The sequence below is a fragment of the Emys orbicularis genome, chromosome 8 (genome assembly GCF_028017835.1).
Source record: "Emys orbicularis isolate rEmyOrb1 chromosome 8, rEmyOrb1.hap1, whole genome shotgun sequence".
Classification (NCBI taxonomy): domain Eukaryota; kingdom Metazoa; phylum Chordata; order Testudines; family Emydidae; genus Emys; species Emys orbicularis.
The window spans coordinates 56,585,791-56,606,689 of NC_088690.1; the positions used below are offsets into that span (position 1 = coordinate 56,585,791).

General features: G+C 44.3%; 1 protein-coding gene across 1 annotated transcript in view; it reads left to right on the forward strand.

Annotated features, from left to right (window-relative positions):
• SHCBP1L (SHC binding and spindle associated 1 like) overlaps positions 1–20,899 on the forward strand; it is a 51,163-nt gene that overhangs the window by 8,553 nt on the left and 21,711 nt on the right. The window contains 6 exon segments of the mRNA XM_065410059.1: positions 1,949–2,075; positions 2,078–2,094; positions 2,764–2,978; positions 8,731–8,817; positions 10,424–10,642; positions 14,173–14,278. Coding sequence (XP_065266131.1) covers positions 1,949–2,075; positions 2,078–2,094; positions 2,764–2,978; positions 8,731–8,817; positions 10,424–10,642; positions 14,173–14,278 — 771 coding nt within the window.

A 20,899-nucleotide genomic window follows, 5' to 3' on the forward strand; every position in this document is an offset into this window, starting at 1 on the left:
CAAGGTTCAGCTCAAGCCCCATCCTGCTTTCTTCTCGAAGGCTGTGTTGCAGTTTCACATCAACCAGGACATCTTTCTCTTGGTCTTCTACCCTAAGCCTCATTCCAGCGGCAGGGAGCAGAGGCTCCACTCTCTGGATGTCCACAGGGCGCTGGCCTTTTACATCGAGAGAACAAAACCATTCAGGAAATCAGTCCAGTTATTCGTGGCAGTGGTGGACAGGATGAAAGGTCAGCCTGTGTCATCCCAACTCATCTTGTTATGGATAGCGTCTCCATATTCGTGAGTGCTACAACCTAGCAGGTGTTCCTGCACCTCTGATTACTGCACACTCTACCAGGGCACAGGCTTCATCTACAGCGTTCCTGGCCCAGGTCCCTACTCAGGAAATCTGCAGGGCGGCGATGTGGTCCTCCATACACACTTTCTCCATGCACTATGCAATTACCCAGCAGGCCAGAGATGATGCGGCTTTCGGATGAGCAGTACTCCAATCAGTGGACAACTCCGACCCCGCCTCCTGAATTTGGGCTTGGGAGTCACCTGATTAGAATGGACATGAACAAGCACTCGAAGAAGAAGAAAAAACGATTACTCACCTTCTTGTAACTGTTGTTCTTTGAGATGCATTGTTCATGTCCATTCCAGGACCCACCCTCTTTCCCCTCTAGCCAGCAAGAAGGAACTGAAGGGGTGGCGAGTCGGCAGGGCCCTATATTGAGCACCATGAAGGCGTGACTCCAGGGGGCACCCAGACTGACCTGACAGATGCTGCTATGGGAAAAATCATCCGGCCATTGTGCACGTGCGTGCGCACACACCTGATTGGAATGGACATGAACACTACCTCTTGAAGAACAACAGTTACAAGAGGTGAGTAACCGTTTTTTAGGTCCTCCATTTGTGCATGCTTTTGGAACTAGATGCATTCACTAACATTTTCAAGTGCAGAAAAGGACATACTTTGAGCTATTGTGTATGGTAGTCAGATTGTAGAAAATACCATCTTTGTATACTCTGCCATTCTGTATTCCTGAGATTTGTAGAGAAGCTAGTTGGAGTTTGATCAGTTCACATACCTATCATTATTCCATTGTGGCATCTTGGATAGGAATCCTACAGCCAGCTTTTTTGAGAGGTAACTGTTGGTCACTCACCTGCAGCGTGGGATCCTTATGGACAAGCATTGGAAAAGAGGTTATTTACCTTATGGAAAGTGGACTTAGAGATGCTTTGGTCCTCACAGATCTCATGACCTTACCCTTCATCCCCACTGATTTGGAATCCTTATGCCAGGGGAGTCCCACAAAGAAGCTAAAATCTTGGAATGAGATTTTGGTAAACAAGTGAATTAGAGGAAACAATTTTCCTCTTTCCCCAGTTTCATTCTGGAGATGTGTACAGCTCTTGCTGAAACTTAATGAGCTTCTCCTGACTGATGACTACACAAAACCTCATGGGAGTTGAGCTGCTATCTAGCTGTGGAGTAGTGTCTTTGTTCTTCACCCAACTTTATGGACATAATTACTCCACTGCTTGGGGATCCTGGTATGCAATACGATCTCTTAGTGCTTCTTCTGAGACTGGTTCAAGTGCTTGTTATTGCACATTGGTCCTTGAGAACTGGAAAAAAAGAATAACTATATCCTCCAACCTGCAAATTCAAGGAAACAGGATAATGGTAGGGACAGGATTAGACTATCAATTCTTTTTTTAACTAAATTTTTCCTTTCTGTGACATGTGATGTGTAGTCACACAAATTATTTTCTATTTTTTAATGTAGTTTTTTTTAAAAAAAAAAAATACTGAAGTTAAGGTTAAAAATTAAGTATTCCAGAGTCTGAAAATGCCAAAATGAAGGTCGCTTTCACAATCTTAACTTCTGCTCCTGTAAACATTACAGTAGTCTTTAATTATGAGATTACATGCTATATTTTCCCCCCACAGGATTCCTGTGACAGGTTCCTCCCCGGGGTGCCACCTAGAACTGGGGTATCACTGAGCTCTCTGACCCACCAGCTCCCTTTCACACTGTGTTGCCGTGACAAGTTGCAAAGCCCTCCAGGCTTGCACTTTCACCAGTATTCACACAGGTAGGGACACACCCAGCTGCAGTCACATGCAGGCTCTCTAATCACTAGCCTCCCAGCCTAAGACCCCAGAGCAGTACTGTTCGTTCTGCCCTGGTCGAATCTGGCCATTATATATGGGCTTAACCTCAATGTGAAGAGTACCATGCATAGTTGTGGTAATCAAGCTGAGATTTTCCCCAGACACCTTAGTCAAACGCACACTGGTTTGGATTAAAACATAAAATATGTTTATTAACTACAAAAAGATAGATTTTAAGTGATTAGAAGTGATAGCAAACAGATCAAAGAGATTACCTAGTAAATAAACAAAACCTCAAACTGAGCTTAACATACTAGATAAGTAGAATATGAAATTGCAAATTCTCACCCTGAGTGATAAACAGGCTTAAATACTGGCCTCTACAGCTGTCTGTAGTGTTTAGATTAAAAAAATAACTCATAATTTTCAGTTTACCTATTCTGTAGCAACTAATCTCTTAAAATCATACTACTGCTTTAAGGTAAAATTAAAGGAAGATGTCATTTTCACTAATTATTTTTAGTATGGATCAGTTCTACAGGTGGCACTCCCATGAAAGAACTGTGTGTGTGGCAGGATTGCAGGATCATACTAACAAAGAAATAGCCATTTTAAAAACATTTTGTAACTATATGTTTCTTATGTCTTAGGTTACTTGCAAACCATCTCAGAGCACCTCATCTCACTTGAAAGCTTCTATATCTGTTGCTGAACCATTTTCCTCTAATATTGCAAATATTCCAAGAGAGCTTGTTGATAATGTTTTGGAGGAACTGGACCATTGTGTACCTTTGCTGGAAATCTACCCTGTCGAGGGGCAGGATATGGTAGTATTTGATATTGCCCAGGCTTTGGACGTTGTGAGGTATTTAGCTTTTTCCCCTGTATTTTTGCCATTCAGAGATGCTAAAATGTTAACTGAGGAACTGTACCTAAAATAGAAAGATTAGAAAGATTTACTTTGCTTCATTAATAGTGTAAGAGTATTCACAAACAAAAGTCTCAGTTTAAAAAGTGGTAAGGATGAAAACGTATTTTGATGCAGTCCAGTTAATGGCCCCAAAAACCCTTGCAATGTGATTGGATTTACTTAGTCCAGGAGGGAACAGCTTTTGGACCTGAGGTTCAGCAGCTCTATCTGGATTCTGGTGCTTTGCCTTAATACTTTTGCTTTTTTTACTCTAAAAGGTGTTGACCCTTTTATCTTAATGCGCCAACCATATGGTGTTTTCAAGGTTTGCAGTACTGTATCTTGAGTAGAGCCAGTCAGGAATTTTCTGACAAAATGCTTGTTAATGTGTAGAAACAAACTGTTTGCAGAAAAGGATTTCTTTCAATGAGTCATTTTGCCATTTCTTTCTAGCTTCACAATGTAGGGCAGGGGTCAGCAACATTTCAGAAGTGGTGTGCCGAGTCTTCATTTATTCACTCTAATTTAAGGTTTCGCGTGCCAGTAATACATTTTAATGTTTTTAGAAGGTCTCTCTCTATAACTCTATATTATATAACTAAACTATTGTTGTATGTAAAGTAAACAAGGTTTTTAGATGTTTAAGAAGCTTCATTTAAAATTAAATTAAAATGCAGATCTTATCAGTTTAGTGCAGTGGTTCTTAACCTGGGGGTGTGAGACATGGGAGATTTTTTTAGAAGGTAAATCATCGAAAACACAAATTAAGCACGGGCACATAAATACAGGGGGCTGGGTGGCTGGAACCCCAGACCAGCAGCGAGGTGAGCGGGGCCGGCGGCTGGTATCCCAGGCCGCAGCAGGCTGAGCGGGGCCGATGGCCGGACTCTGGCTGGCAAGAGGCTGGCGTCAGGAACCCCAGACCCGCCGGCTCCTGCCTGCCGGCGTCCTAGCTGCTGGCCCCGCTCAGCCTGCTGCCAGCCAGGGTTCCGTTCACCCAGGCCGGCAGCGGGCTGAGCGGGGCTGGAAAAATTGGCTCGCGTGCCGCCTTTGGCATGCATGCTGTAGGTTGCCGACCCCTGGTGTAGTGATTGCCTCTCTAATGCCCCAGTGTTTTGCCTCTGCTCAAAGAACCTGGAGGTTCTCTTGGGACTCATCTCTAAGCAGGAGTTACTTCCATTGTGCATATTTCTTTTTTCTTCCTCTTCTTGGTGCCCCTAGTAGGTTAGGGCAGGTCTACACTTAAAAAGCTGCAGTGGCACAGCTACACCAGTGCAGCTGCACCATTGTAGCGCTTTAGTGAAGATATTATGCTGACGGGAGAAACTCTACTTCCATGAGAGGTGGAAGCTATGTAGACAGGAGAAGTACTCCCGTCAACCTAGCGCTATCTATAACAGGGGTTAGGTTGGTATAACTGCGTTGCTCTGGGGCATGGATTTTTCACACTCCTGAGCGATGTAGTTATACCAATGTAAGTTTGTAGTGTAGACCAGGCCTTAGAGGATTTTTGAGACGAGGAGTGTACGGGAAAGCTATTACTGAGGAGGAAACATGGCAGTGTAGCAGGCTGAGCTATGATCACCACCTACTCACTCCACTCTACAGACATCCGACAGGCAAGCCTTAAGCTGGTTGGAATGGAAATTCTGCAACAGGACCTGGCATTTTGGAAGCAACAAGCCAGAGGCCCCTAGCTTTTTATTTTTCTCATCTGACTGTGGTGAAGTATGGGTTCTAGGAATGTTCCCAAGAGGCGGGTAAGTCAGCAGGGTCAGGAACAACCTGGGAGCATGACTCGCCTACTGCTTTCAGTTTGCCAATGTACCTGGTGTTTTTGGCCCAACTGTCTAGGGTGTTAGACAATTTTTCTTGTGCTTAAGCTCTGACTTCTACAGGCTCTGAAAATGAAAACATCGTTTAAAAAAAAAAAAACCCCATCAACATAGCACTCAAATGTTTCAGATTCTCTGTATTTGGTATCAGTTACCATTATATTAGGGCAGCCTGAGGTTGTGCAGATATGGATTTGTGAAGCATATTCTATAGCCTGCATTTCCCTACACCCTATTACCACTCCTTCTGCTGTCTTTTCCTCAGCGAGTCAGTAGAGTGGCCTGGTCCAGCCTGCTGATGCCCACTAGCCCTTTGTTACCCTGGCTTTCTCAAGTGTGGTGACAGTATGGCCTAGTATAGTTCTTCGTATTACCACTGCATTCTCTTCCCCTGCCCCCAATTTGATTTGATTTTTGTATTTTGCAGGATGCAGAGTGATCTAGGCCATACTGGTAGCCTGTCAGTAGACCTGTTTTCTGTCTGGCCTCCCTTAGCTCAGCGTGGCCTAACTCAGCTTGCCTTTTTACCACTGTTGCTGACTTTTCTTATGAGTGCAGCAGAGCATCCTAGCCCCTACTGCAAGCAGCCTGCCTATACCAATAACAGACCATCAAAATAGCTGGAATCTATAGGGATGTGACTGAGCTTCTCTCTTCCAGTTTCCTTTCACGTGTTCCAAACTGGTCTAGCCTGCCACTTTACTGAGCCTGACAACAATTTTCATTCAAGTGATATTGCTGAGTGGCTAGTTGCTTACACCATTAGCTTGACAGCTTCAATGGACAATCCAAATGGCTGTAATCCTGTGCTAAAATGTTAGCATTAAGAAAGGAGAGTTTTGTTGCGCAGCTTTAAAACCACTTCAGTAAGGCTTTAAGGTCAGAGCATGTTCATCTCAGCTTTCCCTCCCCCTTTATAAACTCTTTCTGTCATTTCTTTTTTAAAGCATTCCTCTGTCTCTTCAAGGAGCAAGTCATAGACTGAGGCAGCAGCAAAAGCTATAGCTGCAGAAACAGCAATCTTTACAACAGTTAAGATGGATAGCCCAGTATATTGGGGGTTGCTGTGTCTTTTGAAAAGGTTAATTCAGGCCTTCAGTAAAATACCTTAGTGTACGTGACCAAAAAAGCACTTCAAACTTCCTGGTCAAGTGGAAACATATTTCAGGATCCTCTCAAACTTCTAGACCTCAGCACATGAAGTGTTTGGCCTGGAAATTGAAGTTTTTGCCTTCTAGAGCATGAATATTCAGGAGAGCTCATGGAACATCCTAGTCAAATCTAGAAATTGTCCACAAATCTGGCAACTTCAAAGGATTTTGAGAACTTGATTCTCATGGTGCTCTTGAAAGGACATATATTGGAGTTCCTTCTAGATAGGCACTTGCTCAAACTATGACACAATCTTCCTGAAGGTTCAGGTCTCAATGTTAGGCTACTTGTAGCATATTCCTTCCAATTCTAGCATTTTTTGCAACACCCTCACATTTCCCAATTCCTTAAAGCTGTCTCTCTGCAGAGATGCTGTTAGGAGACTAGTAGAATAGTTTAATGTTTCAGATAATCTAATTTTTCCTAAACAAATGGGGGAGTTTTCCCCATACTTATTAAAACATTTTACCTGTTCGCAATTACATTGGCCAGGAGAGAGTTAGTTGATAGAGCCATAGGGTTAGAGGGGACCGCAAGGGTAATCAAGTCTAAAGTTTGGGGGGCTTTATCCATCTGGAATCTTTCTGTGCAGTTTTTTTGCAGATGAAATGATTTTCAGGCCTGCAACAGAATTGTGTCCCCTGAAATTATAGTTTCCACTTGAACATTGTAATCTATTTGCTTTCCTTGTATTCTAAGGGCTAGTCTACACTTACCGGGTAGTTCGACGGCTGCGGATCGAAGTTCCGAGTTCGATTTATCGCGTCTGGTGTGGACGCGATAAATCGAACCAGGAAGTGATCCCCGTCGACTGCGGTACTCCAGCTAGACGAGAGGAGTACCGCGAAGTCGACGGGGGAGCCTGCCTGCCGCGTGTGGACCGCGTCTGAACCGCGGTAAGTTCGAAGTAAGGTATGTCGAATTCAGCTACGTTATTCACGTAGCTGAATTTGCGTACCTTACTTCGACTTGGGGGGTAAGTGTAGACCAAGCCTAAGTTCTTTCACCACTAAGAGAATCAGTTACTTGCTTTTAGATGTTGGGATATTCAAATTCTATTTACATAAAACTAATTCTTGAAGAAAATTGGATGCAATTTTAATATTAGATGGATGACCTAAGGAAGATTGCAACAAAAGCATTATAGACACTAGTCCTAGATGGATAAATTAAGGAGTTTGTCAGGCCTACAGTTTGTTCATAAAAGATCCCCCTCCTCCTGTAAAAGTTCAGGCATATGTCCATTTCCTGGACAGAACAGCATAGTGCTTTGAAGTAATTTTGTAGTATAGCTATGTGGACTTAAGTGCATTCCTTTATTGTTTTAAATAGATGTTTTGTCTTTGATATAACTTTTGGGCAGAAGGTCCTGCAGGCTCTCTCTTGGTTTTCTTTCAATAAACCACTTCACATGCTGAGGGAAGACAGAAGAAAAGTAAAACAAAATAAACCTATCCTCAAGCAGTTGTTTTTTCCTTGTGGTTCACTCTTGATGTTTCAAGTTTCCCTCCTGTTTATGTAGATACGTTTTACTGGCTACCTCCCAGTTGTAATGGATTACTGAGCACCAGGTACCCATGATGAAGACAGGTTAAATTTACCTATCTACATGTAACTTTTCCTTCTCTTAAGTGGGCATCTGGTGCTCTGAGAGATCTCTCCCAGGTTGTCACCTAATTTGCATTCATTTCCAGTTGGAGGGGAAATGTCTCAGTTCTTCCTATTTTCTCTTTATGGAATATTCCTGCAGGGAGAGATGGAGAAATCTTGTGATTCCCTCATATTAGGATCTTTCTTTGCTGTAAGCAGTTTCTTCCATTTCCCTGTGTTATAATCGGAATTCATAATTTATCATCTTAGCATGAGCAGTTGATTGGGGAGTTACAGAGAGGCAATCACTTCTCTTATCAGTTCTAATTGCCAGCACTACATTGTGAAGCTAGTGGAGTTTATTTTTTTTAGTCACAAGGCTTGGAAGATGAGGAAGAGTAACCTAGTTGTAACAGATTATGGAGCACCAGGTGCCCATTTCAGAGAAGGAAAAATGAAGGGTAGGTAACTACATTTTTTCTTTTGGACAGCCATAAACAACCATATAGATGAACTTATAGAAGTGCTGTTGAGATTTTACCTAAGGTTGCTGGTGAGGTGAAGAGAGAAATCAAACTGCAGAAATTAAGCAGATTTTTCTTGCGGGGAAATAAGATTTGCGGTGTTGCAGTTTTTTATGAAGTGAAAATGTTTTTCACAACTTGAGATCACCACAGTAAAAAGTTATGAGGTTGATTGCCAAAACATATGGAAGCTTTTTTTTTTTCTGCTTCTCACGCAAGAACAAATGTGGTGGCAGTATCATACAGGGGGGTCCCCGGTATAAGTCTCCCCCTTGTCCGTCATTTCTTGAATCTGTCGCTCACCAATAGGGGAACGTGTTCCGATCCACATAGCTGTTGCTTCACCTTTTGCAGGGCTTTTCTTTGGGTGCTTCCCATGGGGTTCAGGAGGGAGGGAGGAGGAGGAGCGGGAATGGGGTGCGCTCGGAGGAGGGGGCAGAACTGGGCGGGAAGAGGCAGGGCAGGAGTAGAGTGGGGCAGGCAATTTTTTCTTATGGGGAAAAATTAAATTCCCTGGTAACTGTCGTTTCAGTATCCATTGCCCTTTTCAAGAACGTAACCCTGACGTATACTGGGGACCCCCTGTAATGTCAATATCTCTTTTAGGTTTTTCTACGACTTCCTTTGGAGGGACTGGGATGAAGATGAAAGTTGTGAGACCTATGCGGCACTGGTAGAAGAGAGAATTAAACTGTAAGTATATTATCCCAAAAAAGAGATTGAGGGGTGTGTGTGTGTGTGTTTTTTTTTTTTATATATATATATAAATATATATATATATATATAAGAAGCTGTGAGGGATCTCCTCATGGTACATTGGAGCACTATTCACCTTGTCATAGGGTCTCCAACAGTCAGTTGCCACCTCTCACAGGGTCTACTGCATTGGTGCTTTAGCCCTCCAGCTAAGGCACACTTGAGTCCTACCCTTTCTGGGGTATTAAAGTCCAAAAATAAAGGAATGCTATGAACTCAAAAACAGAGTTATCCAAGGAATCTTCAGCAGGATCCTGCCCTTCTATTTAGGGCAGGAATCTCAAACTCAAATCACCACGAGGACCACATCACTGAAACCTTTTCATACAACGATACAAAAGTATAGTCAAAAATGAAAAAAAATGAAGAGTAATATAGTACGCTATTAAAAGTCAATGTATTAACTTTTTTAAAACTGTAATGCGAAGAGGGGTTTTAATAAAATATAAACACCTGTAACTATTCCTTATGTGGTCAGTAACACTGATGATGATCTACACCAGGAGTCTCAAACACGTGGCCTGCAGGCCGTTTCCTGTGGCCCGCCATAGGCGCCGACTCTCTCCTGCACTGTGTAACCCTTTCCACCCCCCCAGTCACAGCGCAAAGTCGAGAGGGAAACTGAGGCTCGCCTAGGAATTATAAAAATGTTACAGAAAATTTCCACTTCATCACAGACACTGTGCAGTGTCCCAACAGAGAGAACCCTGGGCAATGGGGAGGGGACCTCTGGGTGCCCAGCACTCCTAACAGAGAGACCTCATGGTGATGTGGGGGGGACCCCTTGGTGCCCAGCACCCCTAAAAGAGAGATCCCTGGGCGATGATGCCCGGTACCCCAACAGTTTATCACAGGGGTCTCAAGCAGCCCCGCCCCTACCCCACCTCTTCCCCGCCCTCATTCCAACTTCTTCCCCAAAGTCCCCGCCCCAACTTCGCCCCCTCCCTGCTCCTATTCCAACCCCTTCCCCAAATCCCTGCCCCGCCTCCTCCCCCGAGTGCACCGCGTCCCTGCTCCTCCCCCCTCCCTCCTGGAAAGTCCTAAGTGCCGCCAAGGAAGTGCTGGGAGGTAGGCGGAGGAGCAGGGACACAGCGTGCTGGGGGGGGGAGGGGAACGAGGTGGGAGAGGGGAGCTTGGCTGCTGGAGAAGTTGGCGCCTTTGGAGGGCTGCAGGAAATAACATGTGGCCCGCGTGTTTGAGACTCCTGATTTAGGGCATGTCTCCATGCAGCCAGGCCTTTTGGTCAGTCTTACTTGGCCTGGTCATCTCATCCTTTGGGAGGCTCATCCAGACAGCAAGCTGTATCTGACTCTTGGCTGAAACCAGGCTTTCCTTGGCAAAGAAGCAGAGCTCTGCTTTCTTTCCTGATCAGCCCCGCACTGAGCTGGGACTTCTTTTAACTCCCCTCTCCATACCTGACATCTGCTGCAGGTGTAATGACGCGGGGCCAGTTGGGTCCAGAGTCCTTCATTAACCCCCTCCTTGCCAGCATGGGGTCTGTACGCCCTATAACAGAAGTATAACTTTTATTTTATTTTCACAGTTGGTGTGATATTGATAATGGAACTATTCCTGCTCCAATTGGTCAACGTTTTAGAAAAAATCTGGAGAAGTATAAAAACATGCATTTGGAATTGATTCAGTACCAAAGTAATATTAAAGAAGAACCTACAGCAGAAGAAGCTGTTGAATGTTGGAAAAAATACTATGAACTAGTAATGCTATGTGGATTGCTGAAAATATGGGAGGACCTTCGCCTCAGGTAACTTCTATAGCAGTGGTTCTCAAACTTATTTGATTGAGTCCCCTTTCTTTGTGTCTGTAGTCATTTACGGCCCCTGCCACACAAGTACATATACCTCTGGCCAGGTGCCCAGCTCTGAAGGCAGCATTGTGCCAGCAGCAGCGCAGAAGTAAGGGTGGCAATGTTAAAAGTGCCTTTTGTCAATATCACTTTTCACAGCAGACTTAGCTCCCCATTGCCACCCTTACTTCTGTGCTGCTGCTGTTCCAGGGCTGATAGCCAGAGCCCTGCCGCTGCCTCCAGGTGAAGGACTGGTGGGGGGAGGAAAGCCCAGATTACATCCTGGTGAGGGATTGGGGGAGGGAGGTGAGGAGAGCCCTGGGATGGCGGGCCTCCGGCTGTCCTCTTTATCCCCTCCCCTGGCCTCCTGGTTGTGCATGGCCCTGCTGCCCAAGCCCCAGCCGCCTGGGGTTGACAGCTGGAACTCCCAAAAAAAAAAAAAAGTGCTCACCGTGCCTCCCGTGACACATTCCCAGGTGTGCCCCATAGTTTGAGAACCACTGTTCTATAGTTACTAGTTCATACTTGGGGCCCTACAACAAAATCCATTCTAAACATCATAATTTCTTGCTTGTCCTTTCTAAATGTTAATAGAAGTTAACTAGCACTGTAATTAATTATAAACTATGAATTTAAAAGCTTCCTGCCAGTAGTTGAGACGGATATCCTCTCTAGTGGAATTATTACATTAAGGTAAACAACTGATTGCTACTTACTCTCCAGTGGAACTATTAAATCACTAAAATTTAGAAAAATCCCTGTCCTTCCATTTTTCTTTAGTTTATCAGCATACTTCAGTCCTTATCCAGATGCTGTCTGAACTGCAGTATTTCACTGTATAAAAATATGTACTGTAAATCCATATTATATTAAAAACCCTACGTTAAAAGAAGGTTGCAAAGTCAAGCATTCAAAAATTGGTAAATGCCAGTTAGGGTTGCCCACAGGCAACCTTAATTCAGGCCCTGGTGTGCATATGTTCTCTGACAGTCTTTAATTATGTTATCACTTTTTCCCCCACATGGGACCCCTGCCTCATTCAGTGCACAGGATAGATGGTTCACTATTCACTATTTCTATCCTCATCATTATTTACTGCACACTACTCAGTGCAGAATTTGAACAGAATTATTAATTTGCTCATGGTGTTTTCTGTATTTTTCTCATTGAGGTATCTTAGTTCTTTATGAACATTAATTAATTAATCTTCAACATCCCCTGAGAGGCGAGGAGATGATATCCCGAGTTTCCAGATAGAGAACTGAGGTACAAAGCTTAAATTCAAAATTGTTAGAAGTGTCAGTTAATTTTGAGTGCTGAATTTGAGAAGCCTGAAGCTTGGTTTTTAGAGTACGTAGCATTTTATAGCACTTTATATGTTGAAAGTACAGTGCCCATTGACTTCAGTTGCAGTTGTGTGCGCTCAGCACTTAACGCAAATGAACCCACATGTGTCTCAAGCCAGGTACCTAGAAAATGAGGAATGCACAATTAGTGACCACCTGTGAAAAGTTTTCTTTAAGTGACATACGTAGCATCACATAGGAACTCTGTGGCAGTGTCAGGGATAGAATTCAGTTCCCATAATGTTATTCAGCTGCCCTAATGATAAGATCATCTTTTTCTTCCTGTAGTTCTCTGCCTCATTCACTACACATCTTCCAACTTCTGCAACAAATGAGGCAGCAGTCCTACAACAGTCTCACTCAGTACACAACCTTGATTCATTCCTACAGCACAGTTTGTCCTGTGAACTTAATGAGGCAGGAGTTCTGTAGGGAAAAAATATACATGAACACATAATTAAACTCTACCATAACATATGCACAAGGAAGCTGAATTAAGGCTGCACAGGAAAACTTAATTTTAACATTTTCTAACTTCTGAGTGCTTGACTTTCCTACATTACTGTTTATTTATTTATTTAGTCTTTTTTTTATTTTTAAACTTAAATTTCAAAAACAAATTCCATTATGTGGGAACAGATTTACCCCCCACATAGGTCAACAGCATATTTGGGATCTTTTGGTTCATGGCACAGCTCTCTACCACTTGAGCTAACACAGCTGATAGCAATAGAAGGCAGTTTATCTTCTGTGTGGGACTGCCAGTAGATGGGAATTGGAGAGACATACTTTCAGTGGGTTTCACAGCGATTTCCTAGATAGCAAAGTAATGTTGAGACTTGGGAATAATGGGTTTAGTTCCAGGTTCTGCTGGGGAGTGTGGTCTAGTGGCTCCAGCCACTTTTGCTCCTGCTTTTCTTCCCTTCCCCCAACAAGCCTATCCCTGTCTTCGGGTACGTCTACACTACGGGATTAATCCGAATTTATCTAATTCGAATTTAGGAAACCGATTTTATAAATTTGAATGTATTCGGCCACACTAGGCACCATTAATTCGGTGGTGTGCGTCCAAGCTACCGTAGTAGCATCGATTTCCAGAGCATTGCATTGTGGGTAGCCAATAACATTGAATTGCCAATAACATCGAATTGTGGCCACACTAACCTTAATTCGGATTAACAATACCGATTTTGACGCTACTCCTCTCGTCGAGGAGGAGTACAGAAATCGAATTAAAGGGCTCTTTAATTCGAATTAAATGGCTTCGTTGTGTGGACGGGTCAAGCGTTAATTCGAATTAAGGCAGCTAAATCCGAATTAAAGTCGTAGTGTAGACCAGGCCTTCTTCTGTTTCTGTCCTGCCTCCTCCCCCCCACCTCCAATCCCTTCTAATGCTCCTCCTTGCCCTGCATCTCTTGCAGATTTAAATTCTCTTTGTTTTGTAAAATGGAAGTGGTTTATTATACTGAGGGAGGAAAGAATATGAAGCATAGATAATTTGAAGAGTCCCCTTTCTAACCATAACCACACTTTAAGATGTGCCTACATTTTAAGAAATGTGTCGGGTTTTTTTGGTAGGTTTTTGTTTGGACACTCCATATGCACTTTTCATTGGGGATTGGTATAGTAAAGGAATTATGTTGTATCAAAAGATGGAGTCAAACTGTTGATCTAGGCTAGAAGATGCTTTTTGAAAATGGCCTTAAAATATTTTTTGGCCTACCTGTACTGGTCACTCAGACAATCTTTTTGAATGGATTATACTGGGAACAGTGTTTAAATAGAGTTCAATGTTTGTTTTCAAACATGGGTCAAAGCCCAGGACCCTAAAGCCAAATTCATGAAATATATTAATTTATAGGATTCTGGAGATGGCAGCAAAGTGGTGAGTGACTGGTCTAAACAAATTTGGAAATACCAAATGTGCTGCTTTTGCATATCTTGCATTTAACACTGAAAGTTTTGTGATGCTGGAGATGTCTGTTATGTTTGTCACGGATGAAGATGTTGTTTAAATGCATATATCTGTTAAAATCTAATAAATTCAGCATAAAACTTCTTAAAGTCAAACAATTTTACATACCGTCAGAAATGCTTTGTATAAAACTAATTGTAGTATATAGATTTTGGTCTAAATTACAGAGCTCATGGACCTCTGACCCCAAGGATACTGAGGCGTAGGAGAGGACACAGAGATGATGGGAAAGCTGTAACTCATATTGTAGCTAAAACAATTACAGCAGAAATGGTGAGGAAGACTTCCATTATGTTTTATCTGAGTCAGAAGGACTAAGTGTGCTAAACAAAACCAAGGCCAAATGACCTAGGCGATATTAGTACATAGCTGTCTTGAAGGAGATAGTTATTCAGAAGTGACCTCTAAACTTTTACTTCCTGATTTAACTGAAGTGGTCGCATAGAATCCTCTCAGTCCGTGGGATGAGAGAGAATATACATTTCTAATAGGCAATCCATTAGTCTGAAATGGACTAGTGGTTTGACCACACCCATTCAGAAAAGTAGCTCGCTGGTGAGAAGCTTTGTTGTCAAAACTCCCCATATGTAAGCCTAGTAACTGCACAACAAGCTCCGTTTATTTTACCTCTCTTTGCAGAAACAACTTGTTGTCATTCCACTGCAGAGCACTTGCGGAAAACCTTGGCTACTGTGGCTTGCTGGCATTCCTTCCCCCACACTTCCACATTTTCTCTCTCCTTCTCCTTCCAGCAGACATCTAACCATAGAGCTCATTAGACGAGCTGACAGAAGTAGATGTGCAGCAGGGTGTTCATGGGGATGTGTCTTTTCTGGCTTGGAGGGCAGTAGCTCCACTTTGCCATGGCCAGCAATAGTCCTAGAAAAGGGTATCTCACACCAGTTAGTGATAGGCTGTCACAGGCTCATACATTAAGAGACTGTTCTGTGTGTTTTGGAGATGAGGTGTCCATTATTACTTATTGCTCTAGGGACCAGTGGACACCACAGCCATGGAAAAAGGTCATGAAGCTAGACGCTCTGTCTCCACAAGAGGGAACGTCATGTGTGTTTGAATTAGCTAGAAGCCTTCTACCTGTGAAAGTGACTCTTGCTGCTTTATCCAGTCTTACCACCCCAAGTTCTTGCAGCCTGGCTTCATTTAATTCTGGTTCCTCTCAGATGGTTCTTTGTCCCACTCATTCCCCCCTGGGTTTTTGTTCATCCAGAAATTCTGCCATCATGAGATATTTGTCCCTTGAATCTGTCCGTCTTGGCCTTTCCATTGCCTCCTTTTGTTCCACCATAGCTAAGAGATATACTTGGCCTCACCTCCAGGTGTGGACACCACTCCAGAACTGAACTGAGCAAGATACCATTCAGTGGTCTAAAACTCTTTGAAGTTCTGGATAACAGCAGCAAAAGAAGTTGCATATCTGAGTAAGCTTCCTATGCCTCTGGAGAATTAGGAAAGAATTACAGGGGAAGTTATTTTAAAAAAAATACTTCTTGTTCATTCAGGGGGAAAGAATACTTCTCAGGATCTTCATGGGTTTCTGGAGGTAGGCACAGCTTCTCTAGCCTTGCCTTCAGTAAGTAAATGAAGACAGACCTGGTCAGACCCCTTTCCCTCTGGAATCTTCATAGGGTGAGCTTAACAGCATGGAGCCTCCAGGCGAATGATGCTTTGATTCCCTTCTGTGGAGTTCCAGGTGCCTTGTGCTGTTCTGTGTCCCAGGTATGCTCCCATCCCCTAAGTGGGCATCTATTAAGCACCTGTGGGTCTAGAAGGCATATGAAAAAGACCCTTGCAGACAATCTTTGGGATTACCTACTATCTGAGGGAATCCAATACCTGGCTTGGGACCAATACTTGATCCTGTATATTTTCCAGCAAATGGGTCATACTTTGAGGAGAAACACATGGAGACACATGAAATGGGGTGACTTATATACACAAAACTAAAAGACCCAGTAGTTGGAGACACTGAGCTACGGATGGCCTTATGTTCTTTAGCATAGATGTAAGGTTCTGGATTTTTTGGAATCTGTCCAGTGATGGGTAGATTTTTGCCTCAGTAATGTCTATGTCCACTCCCAGAGCTATCCTTGTGGAGGGGATCAGAGAGTTTTTCTTGGTGTTTATCACAAAACCATGTTCTTGAAGCAACTGCTGTATCCAAAGTGTGGCAGCGTAGTCTGCTGCTCTGGTTGGAGCTTTGATTAAAATGTTGTCCAGGAAGGGATACAGGTGAGTGCCCTGAGATTGAAGTCTGGCTATGACCATTACCAGTATAATGTAAAAGATCCTGAGGGCAGAAGAGAGGCTGAATGGTGGTAGAGTTTTGTACAGGGATGACCTGTGTCATAAGCAAATCTGAGTAGGCAGCGGTGGCACAGACATAAGGACATAGAGATGCATCTAGCTGCTAGGTCAGCTGAGGTGAGGAAGTCCCTTTGGGACAGGGATGTCACCATCACAGCAAGAGTTTGCATGCAGAAGCTCATTCTCTTCATCCATTTGAGTCATTTTAGGTCCAGGAATGCTCTGACCCTCCTGTAAGCTTTTGGATGATGAATAGCAAATAGCCTAAGAATCTTTTGAGGGCTACTTTTCTGTTGCTAGGGATGTCTAAGTGAGGTTTCATTTAGCATCAATTCACATTTGATGAGATTGCCTGAGCTGGGGGATTGGATGAAGAAGTGATGGAATGGGGCCCTTTGTTTCAGGGATTAACTGCACTACATCCGTTACCCACTTCTCTGTGGTCAATGGAGACTATTCTCCAGAGAAGTGGGAAACTGCCTCCAAGATTCAGATTTGGGGGGAGATACATTTGCTCATTGTCAAAGTGAGACCTCGGAGGTGTGTTGCTGCCTGATCAGCTGTTCCAGATATAGGATTTTTTGTTCCTTTTTGCCTGCTTTACAGGAGTTGCCACCTGGCTGTGGCCAAGATGGGGTCTCTTGCAGCTCTTTATCTAGTGCCCTTTGGGTATATCATCTTCTGTGTCCTGCTCCTTATGGTCTTCCCCACTTAGTTTTTCTGTGCTTCAGCTGCCCATCTGTAAAAATGGGGATGACAGTACTTCCCTACATCACAGGGTGTTGTGAGGGTAAATGCATTAAAAATGGTGAGGTGCTGATATACTACTAAAATGGGGGAGGGCATATAAGTACCTCAAATATTTGGAGAAAAAAAAGCATCAAAGGAAGTTCGCAGGGTTTCCAAGTTCCCTGCTGTTGACCTGGGAGCCTAGACCTGAGAGCCTCAGCTGGATAGAGCTTGAGCTTCCAGGCCCCAGGGTCAGCTTGCTCCCCATGCTAAGTGGGAGTCTGGAAGCCCTGGGATCTGTGGCCCTTAGGCAGTCCATATAACAGGGTTGCCATGAAGTTGTGGATCCTGACTCCAAAGCGGGCGTGTGAATTGGCAGAAAACCAGGCAAGTTTCCATTGAAACCATGCCTGTATTGTCTCAGAACATATGTTTATTTTGACATGTTTCTGCAAAATATTTGGCTTTTGATGAATTGGCATTTTTGGAAGGAAAAACATTTGGTTGGAAAATTTCCACCTAGCTGTAGTCATATTGGACATCCAGCAGACACTGCATGAACTTGATGGTCATGGTCCTGCAAGAAATCCTCACCTTGTTAAATTGGTGGAAAGACCTTCAGATGTACAACAGAATACCCTTTTTTTCCCCTTTAAGCAGTGTCCCTGTGGGTGCTCCACTTTAGGTGGCGGTGTGTCCCAGCGCCATCGATCAGAGATTTATGGTAGCAGTGTCCACGCAGGTCGCACGTGCTCAGTAGGCGTCTTGCGGTACTCTTGGTGCCGTGTGTAGAACGCACACAACCTGAGCCCTCCAGTTCTTTCTCAACCGTCCTCGGCGGAAGACGGAGCAAAGGGGCAGTGTTAGCACTTCTCCCTAAAACCGTTAAGAAATAGTTTTTAGATAAATATTTATATAAAGTTGTTATAGAGATAGTTAGAGTTAGTCAGTGTTAAATTTTTTTTTTTCTTGTTAATTAGTCAATCATCCCTAGTTAAAATGCCGGGGTCTCCAGGCTTCAGACGATGCGGCTCCTGCTGCGATGCCGTGCCCGTTTCAGACGTACACTCTTTATGCATATGCTGCCTGGGTGAGGGGCATATTCCCCAGTAATGCCCCACTGCAGCAACCCGAAAGCCAGAGCCTGACGGGACAGGGATGTCCGGCTTAAAATGATCTTGATGGAGAAGTCCTTCCAGCCTGAGGCGGACAAGCAGACATCCTCTCTGGGCCCTCCTTAAGATGGAAAAGGAGACCTACCCTCTGAAAAACCAAAAAAGAGGGCTCAAACGTCTCTGCAGAGGTGTCCATGAAAACAGAGGCGGTTTCCTGCAAGATTGCTATCCCCGATGCCATCTTACTCTCCAGTGAGCACCTATGACACTCCAGGCACCTCCGGCACCACCAAGGTCAGAGCAAAAGAAACAGAGTTGAGGCACCGATGAAAACATGCCTCCTCCACAGCACCGAGCTCACCGGTACGGGACTCAGCACTGAGTGGGTCAGGCACCATGCATCCACACCCAGCACCGACAACTCAGTCGGCACTGGTAGACACCACCAAATCGTCACTGATGGCACCGGCCAAACACCACCACCGAGCGGCAGTGACTTTTATCAACGAAAGGGAAAACACCCACGGCGACTTCTCAGAAATCAGCACCAACATAGTCTCCGCTGTACCAGAGAGACTTAGAAATCTCATTTGCACCACATTTACGGATAATCGGTGCCGAGGGCTCCCCCACAGGCTCCAGAGGAGATCACAGCCCACAAGACATAGCACGGTTCTCCAGTGATGAGGAGGAGGAGATGCAGGGACAGTACCTCCTATCTCTACGTCACTCCTCACCTAAGGTCCACTGACCAACGTGGAGCCACATGGGTCCAAGACACCAGATGAACCAACCTTGGTGTGGACCCCCATGGATGTACCCTCCTATGGCTTTCCCAATGCAATGGACGCTTTGGGAACCATGGAGCTCAAAAAGGGTTCAGCTTTCTAGACTGTCCACAGTGCACAGACGCAAACTGCGCTCTAACCCAACATCTCCCACACCACAACCCTTGGAGACACAGGAAGGGGGAGGACACAGAGATGGGCACAGATCATGACATCTTCTGTACACAATTCATCTTCTTCCCCAGATGAGGCGATTATGCCCCCACTGCCAGCCTCGGCAGATGACTTTAAACAGTTTCAAGAGCTGTTCAAGAGTCTTGCAAAGCCACGACATCCCACTAGTGGAGGTAAAGACAAACCAGCACAAGCTGGTACAAATACTGCAACCCGCATCTACCTCTAAAATTGCCAGTGCCATCAATGAGGCCATCTTGGATCCTGTGGAGACCGTCTGGCAGACACCTGCTTCTATCCTGCCCACCTGCAAAAGAGCAGATAGAAAATATTACGTACCATCCAAGGGGGCAGACTTTTCTATTTGCGCACCCACCTCCCAACTCCCTAGTTGTCGAGGCAGTAAATCACCGTAACGAACAGCCACAATTCAAGATTACACCCCATGACAAAACACAAAATACTTGACTTGTTCGGACGCAAAGTATATTCCTCCTGCACCCTTCAGTTTCAAGTGGCCAATTATTGAGCACTACTGGCCAAATACGACAACAACAACTATGGGAAACTTGCCCAGTTCACATCTGAACTCCCAGAGGAAAACCAGACACAATTGCAGGCCATTGTCACTGAGGGCCAGCTCATATCCAAAACAGTCCTTCAGGCAGCATTGGACACAGCTGTAGGAACTCACCAAGCCTCATGGTTTCAGGCTTCAGGGACATAAAAAGAACTCCAGACAAAAGTAGAGGACTTACCTTTCGACCGGGAATAACTCTTCTCTCAGAAGACAGACGAGGTGCTTCATTCAATGAGGGTCTCTTGGGCCACGGTCCGCACCTGGGGGATTTACACCCACCCTGCAAAGAGAAGGAGATACCAACCATATTAGAGCCTAGAGACTCCTTAAACAACAGGCAACAACAACAACAGCGACCATATGATAATGCCAGCCTCAACGATAGGACGAGAACACTTCCAATACAGAGTACTACCATTCGACCTATCCACCATCACACTATTCCGGGAGCTCATTCTACAAATAAACAAATGAAAATCATCCATAAACCTGGTACAACAACTAGACTTTATTGGGGCACACCTCGATGCCATAAAAACCAAGGCATCATTAACCCTTATCAGATTCACAAACATCATCTCAGAGGTAAAAGTCAGTCCTCAAGTTCGGGCTTGCACTGTCCTTCAATTACTAGGACACATGACGGCCATGATGTTCGTGGTATGACATGCAAGATTACATATGTGATGCCTACAAGGTTGGCTGCGCACGGTATACATACCAAGCAAACAACCTACAGAAACGTCTCAAAGTTCCACAAAGTGTCCAGAACTCATTACAATGGTGGACAAGTCCACAAAATGTCTGTATGGGTATTCCTTTCCAACAGGAACCCCCGACAACAGTGATCACCACAGATGCCTCACTGATATGCTGGGGTGCTCACATGTGGTCAACACACCATACAGGGCAAATGGTCTCTGGGAGAGACTTAACTGCACATCAATTTGCTAGAGCTACAAGCAGTCCGCAACGCCTGCAGACATTTCCTACCTCGTATATGGAACAAATCCATTCAAATTATGACCGACAATATCGCCTGCATGTTCTACATCAACAGGCAAGGAGGTGCTTGCTCACATTCTCTGTGCACAGAAGCCATGAGACTTATGTTGTATGCACCAATTCCAAACATCTCAGCGTGTTACCTGCCAGGCTGTCAGAATGCAACAACAGACATGTA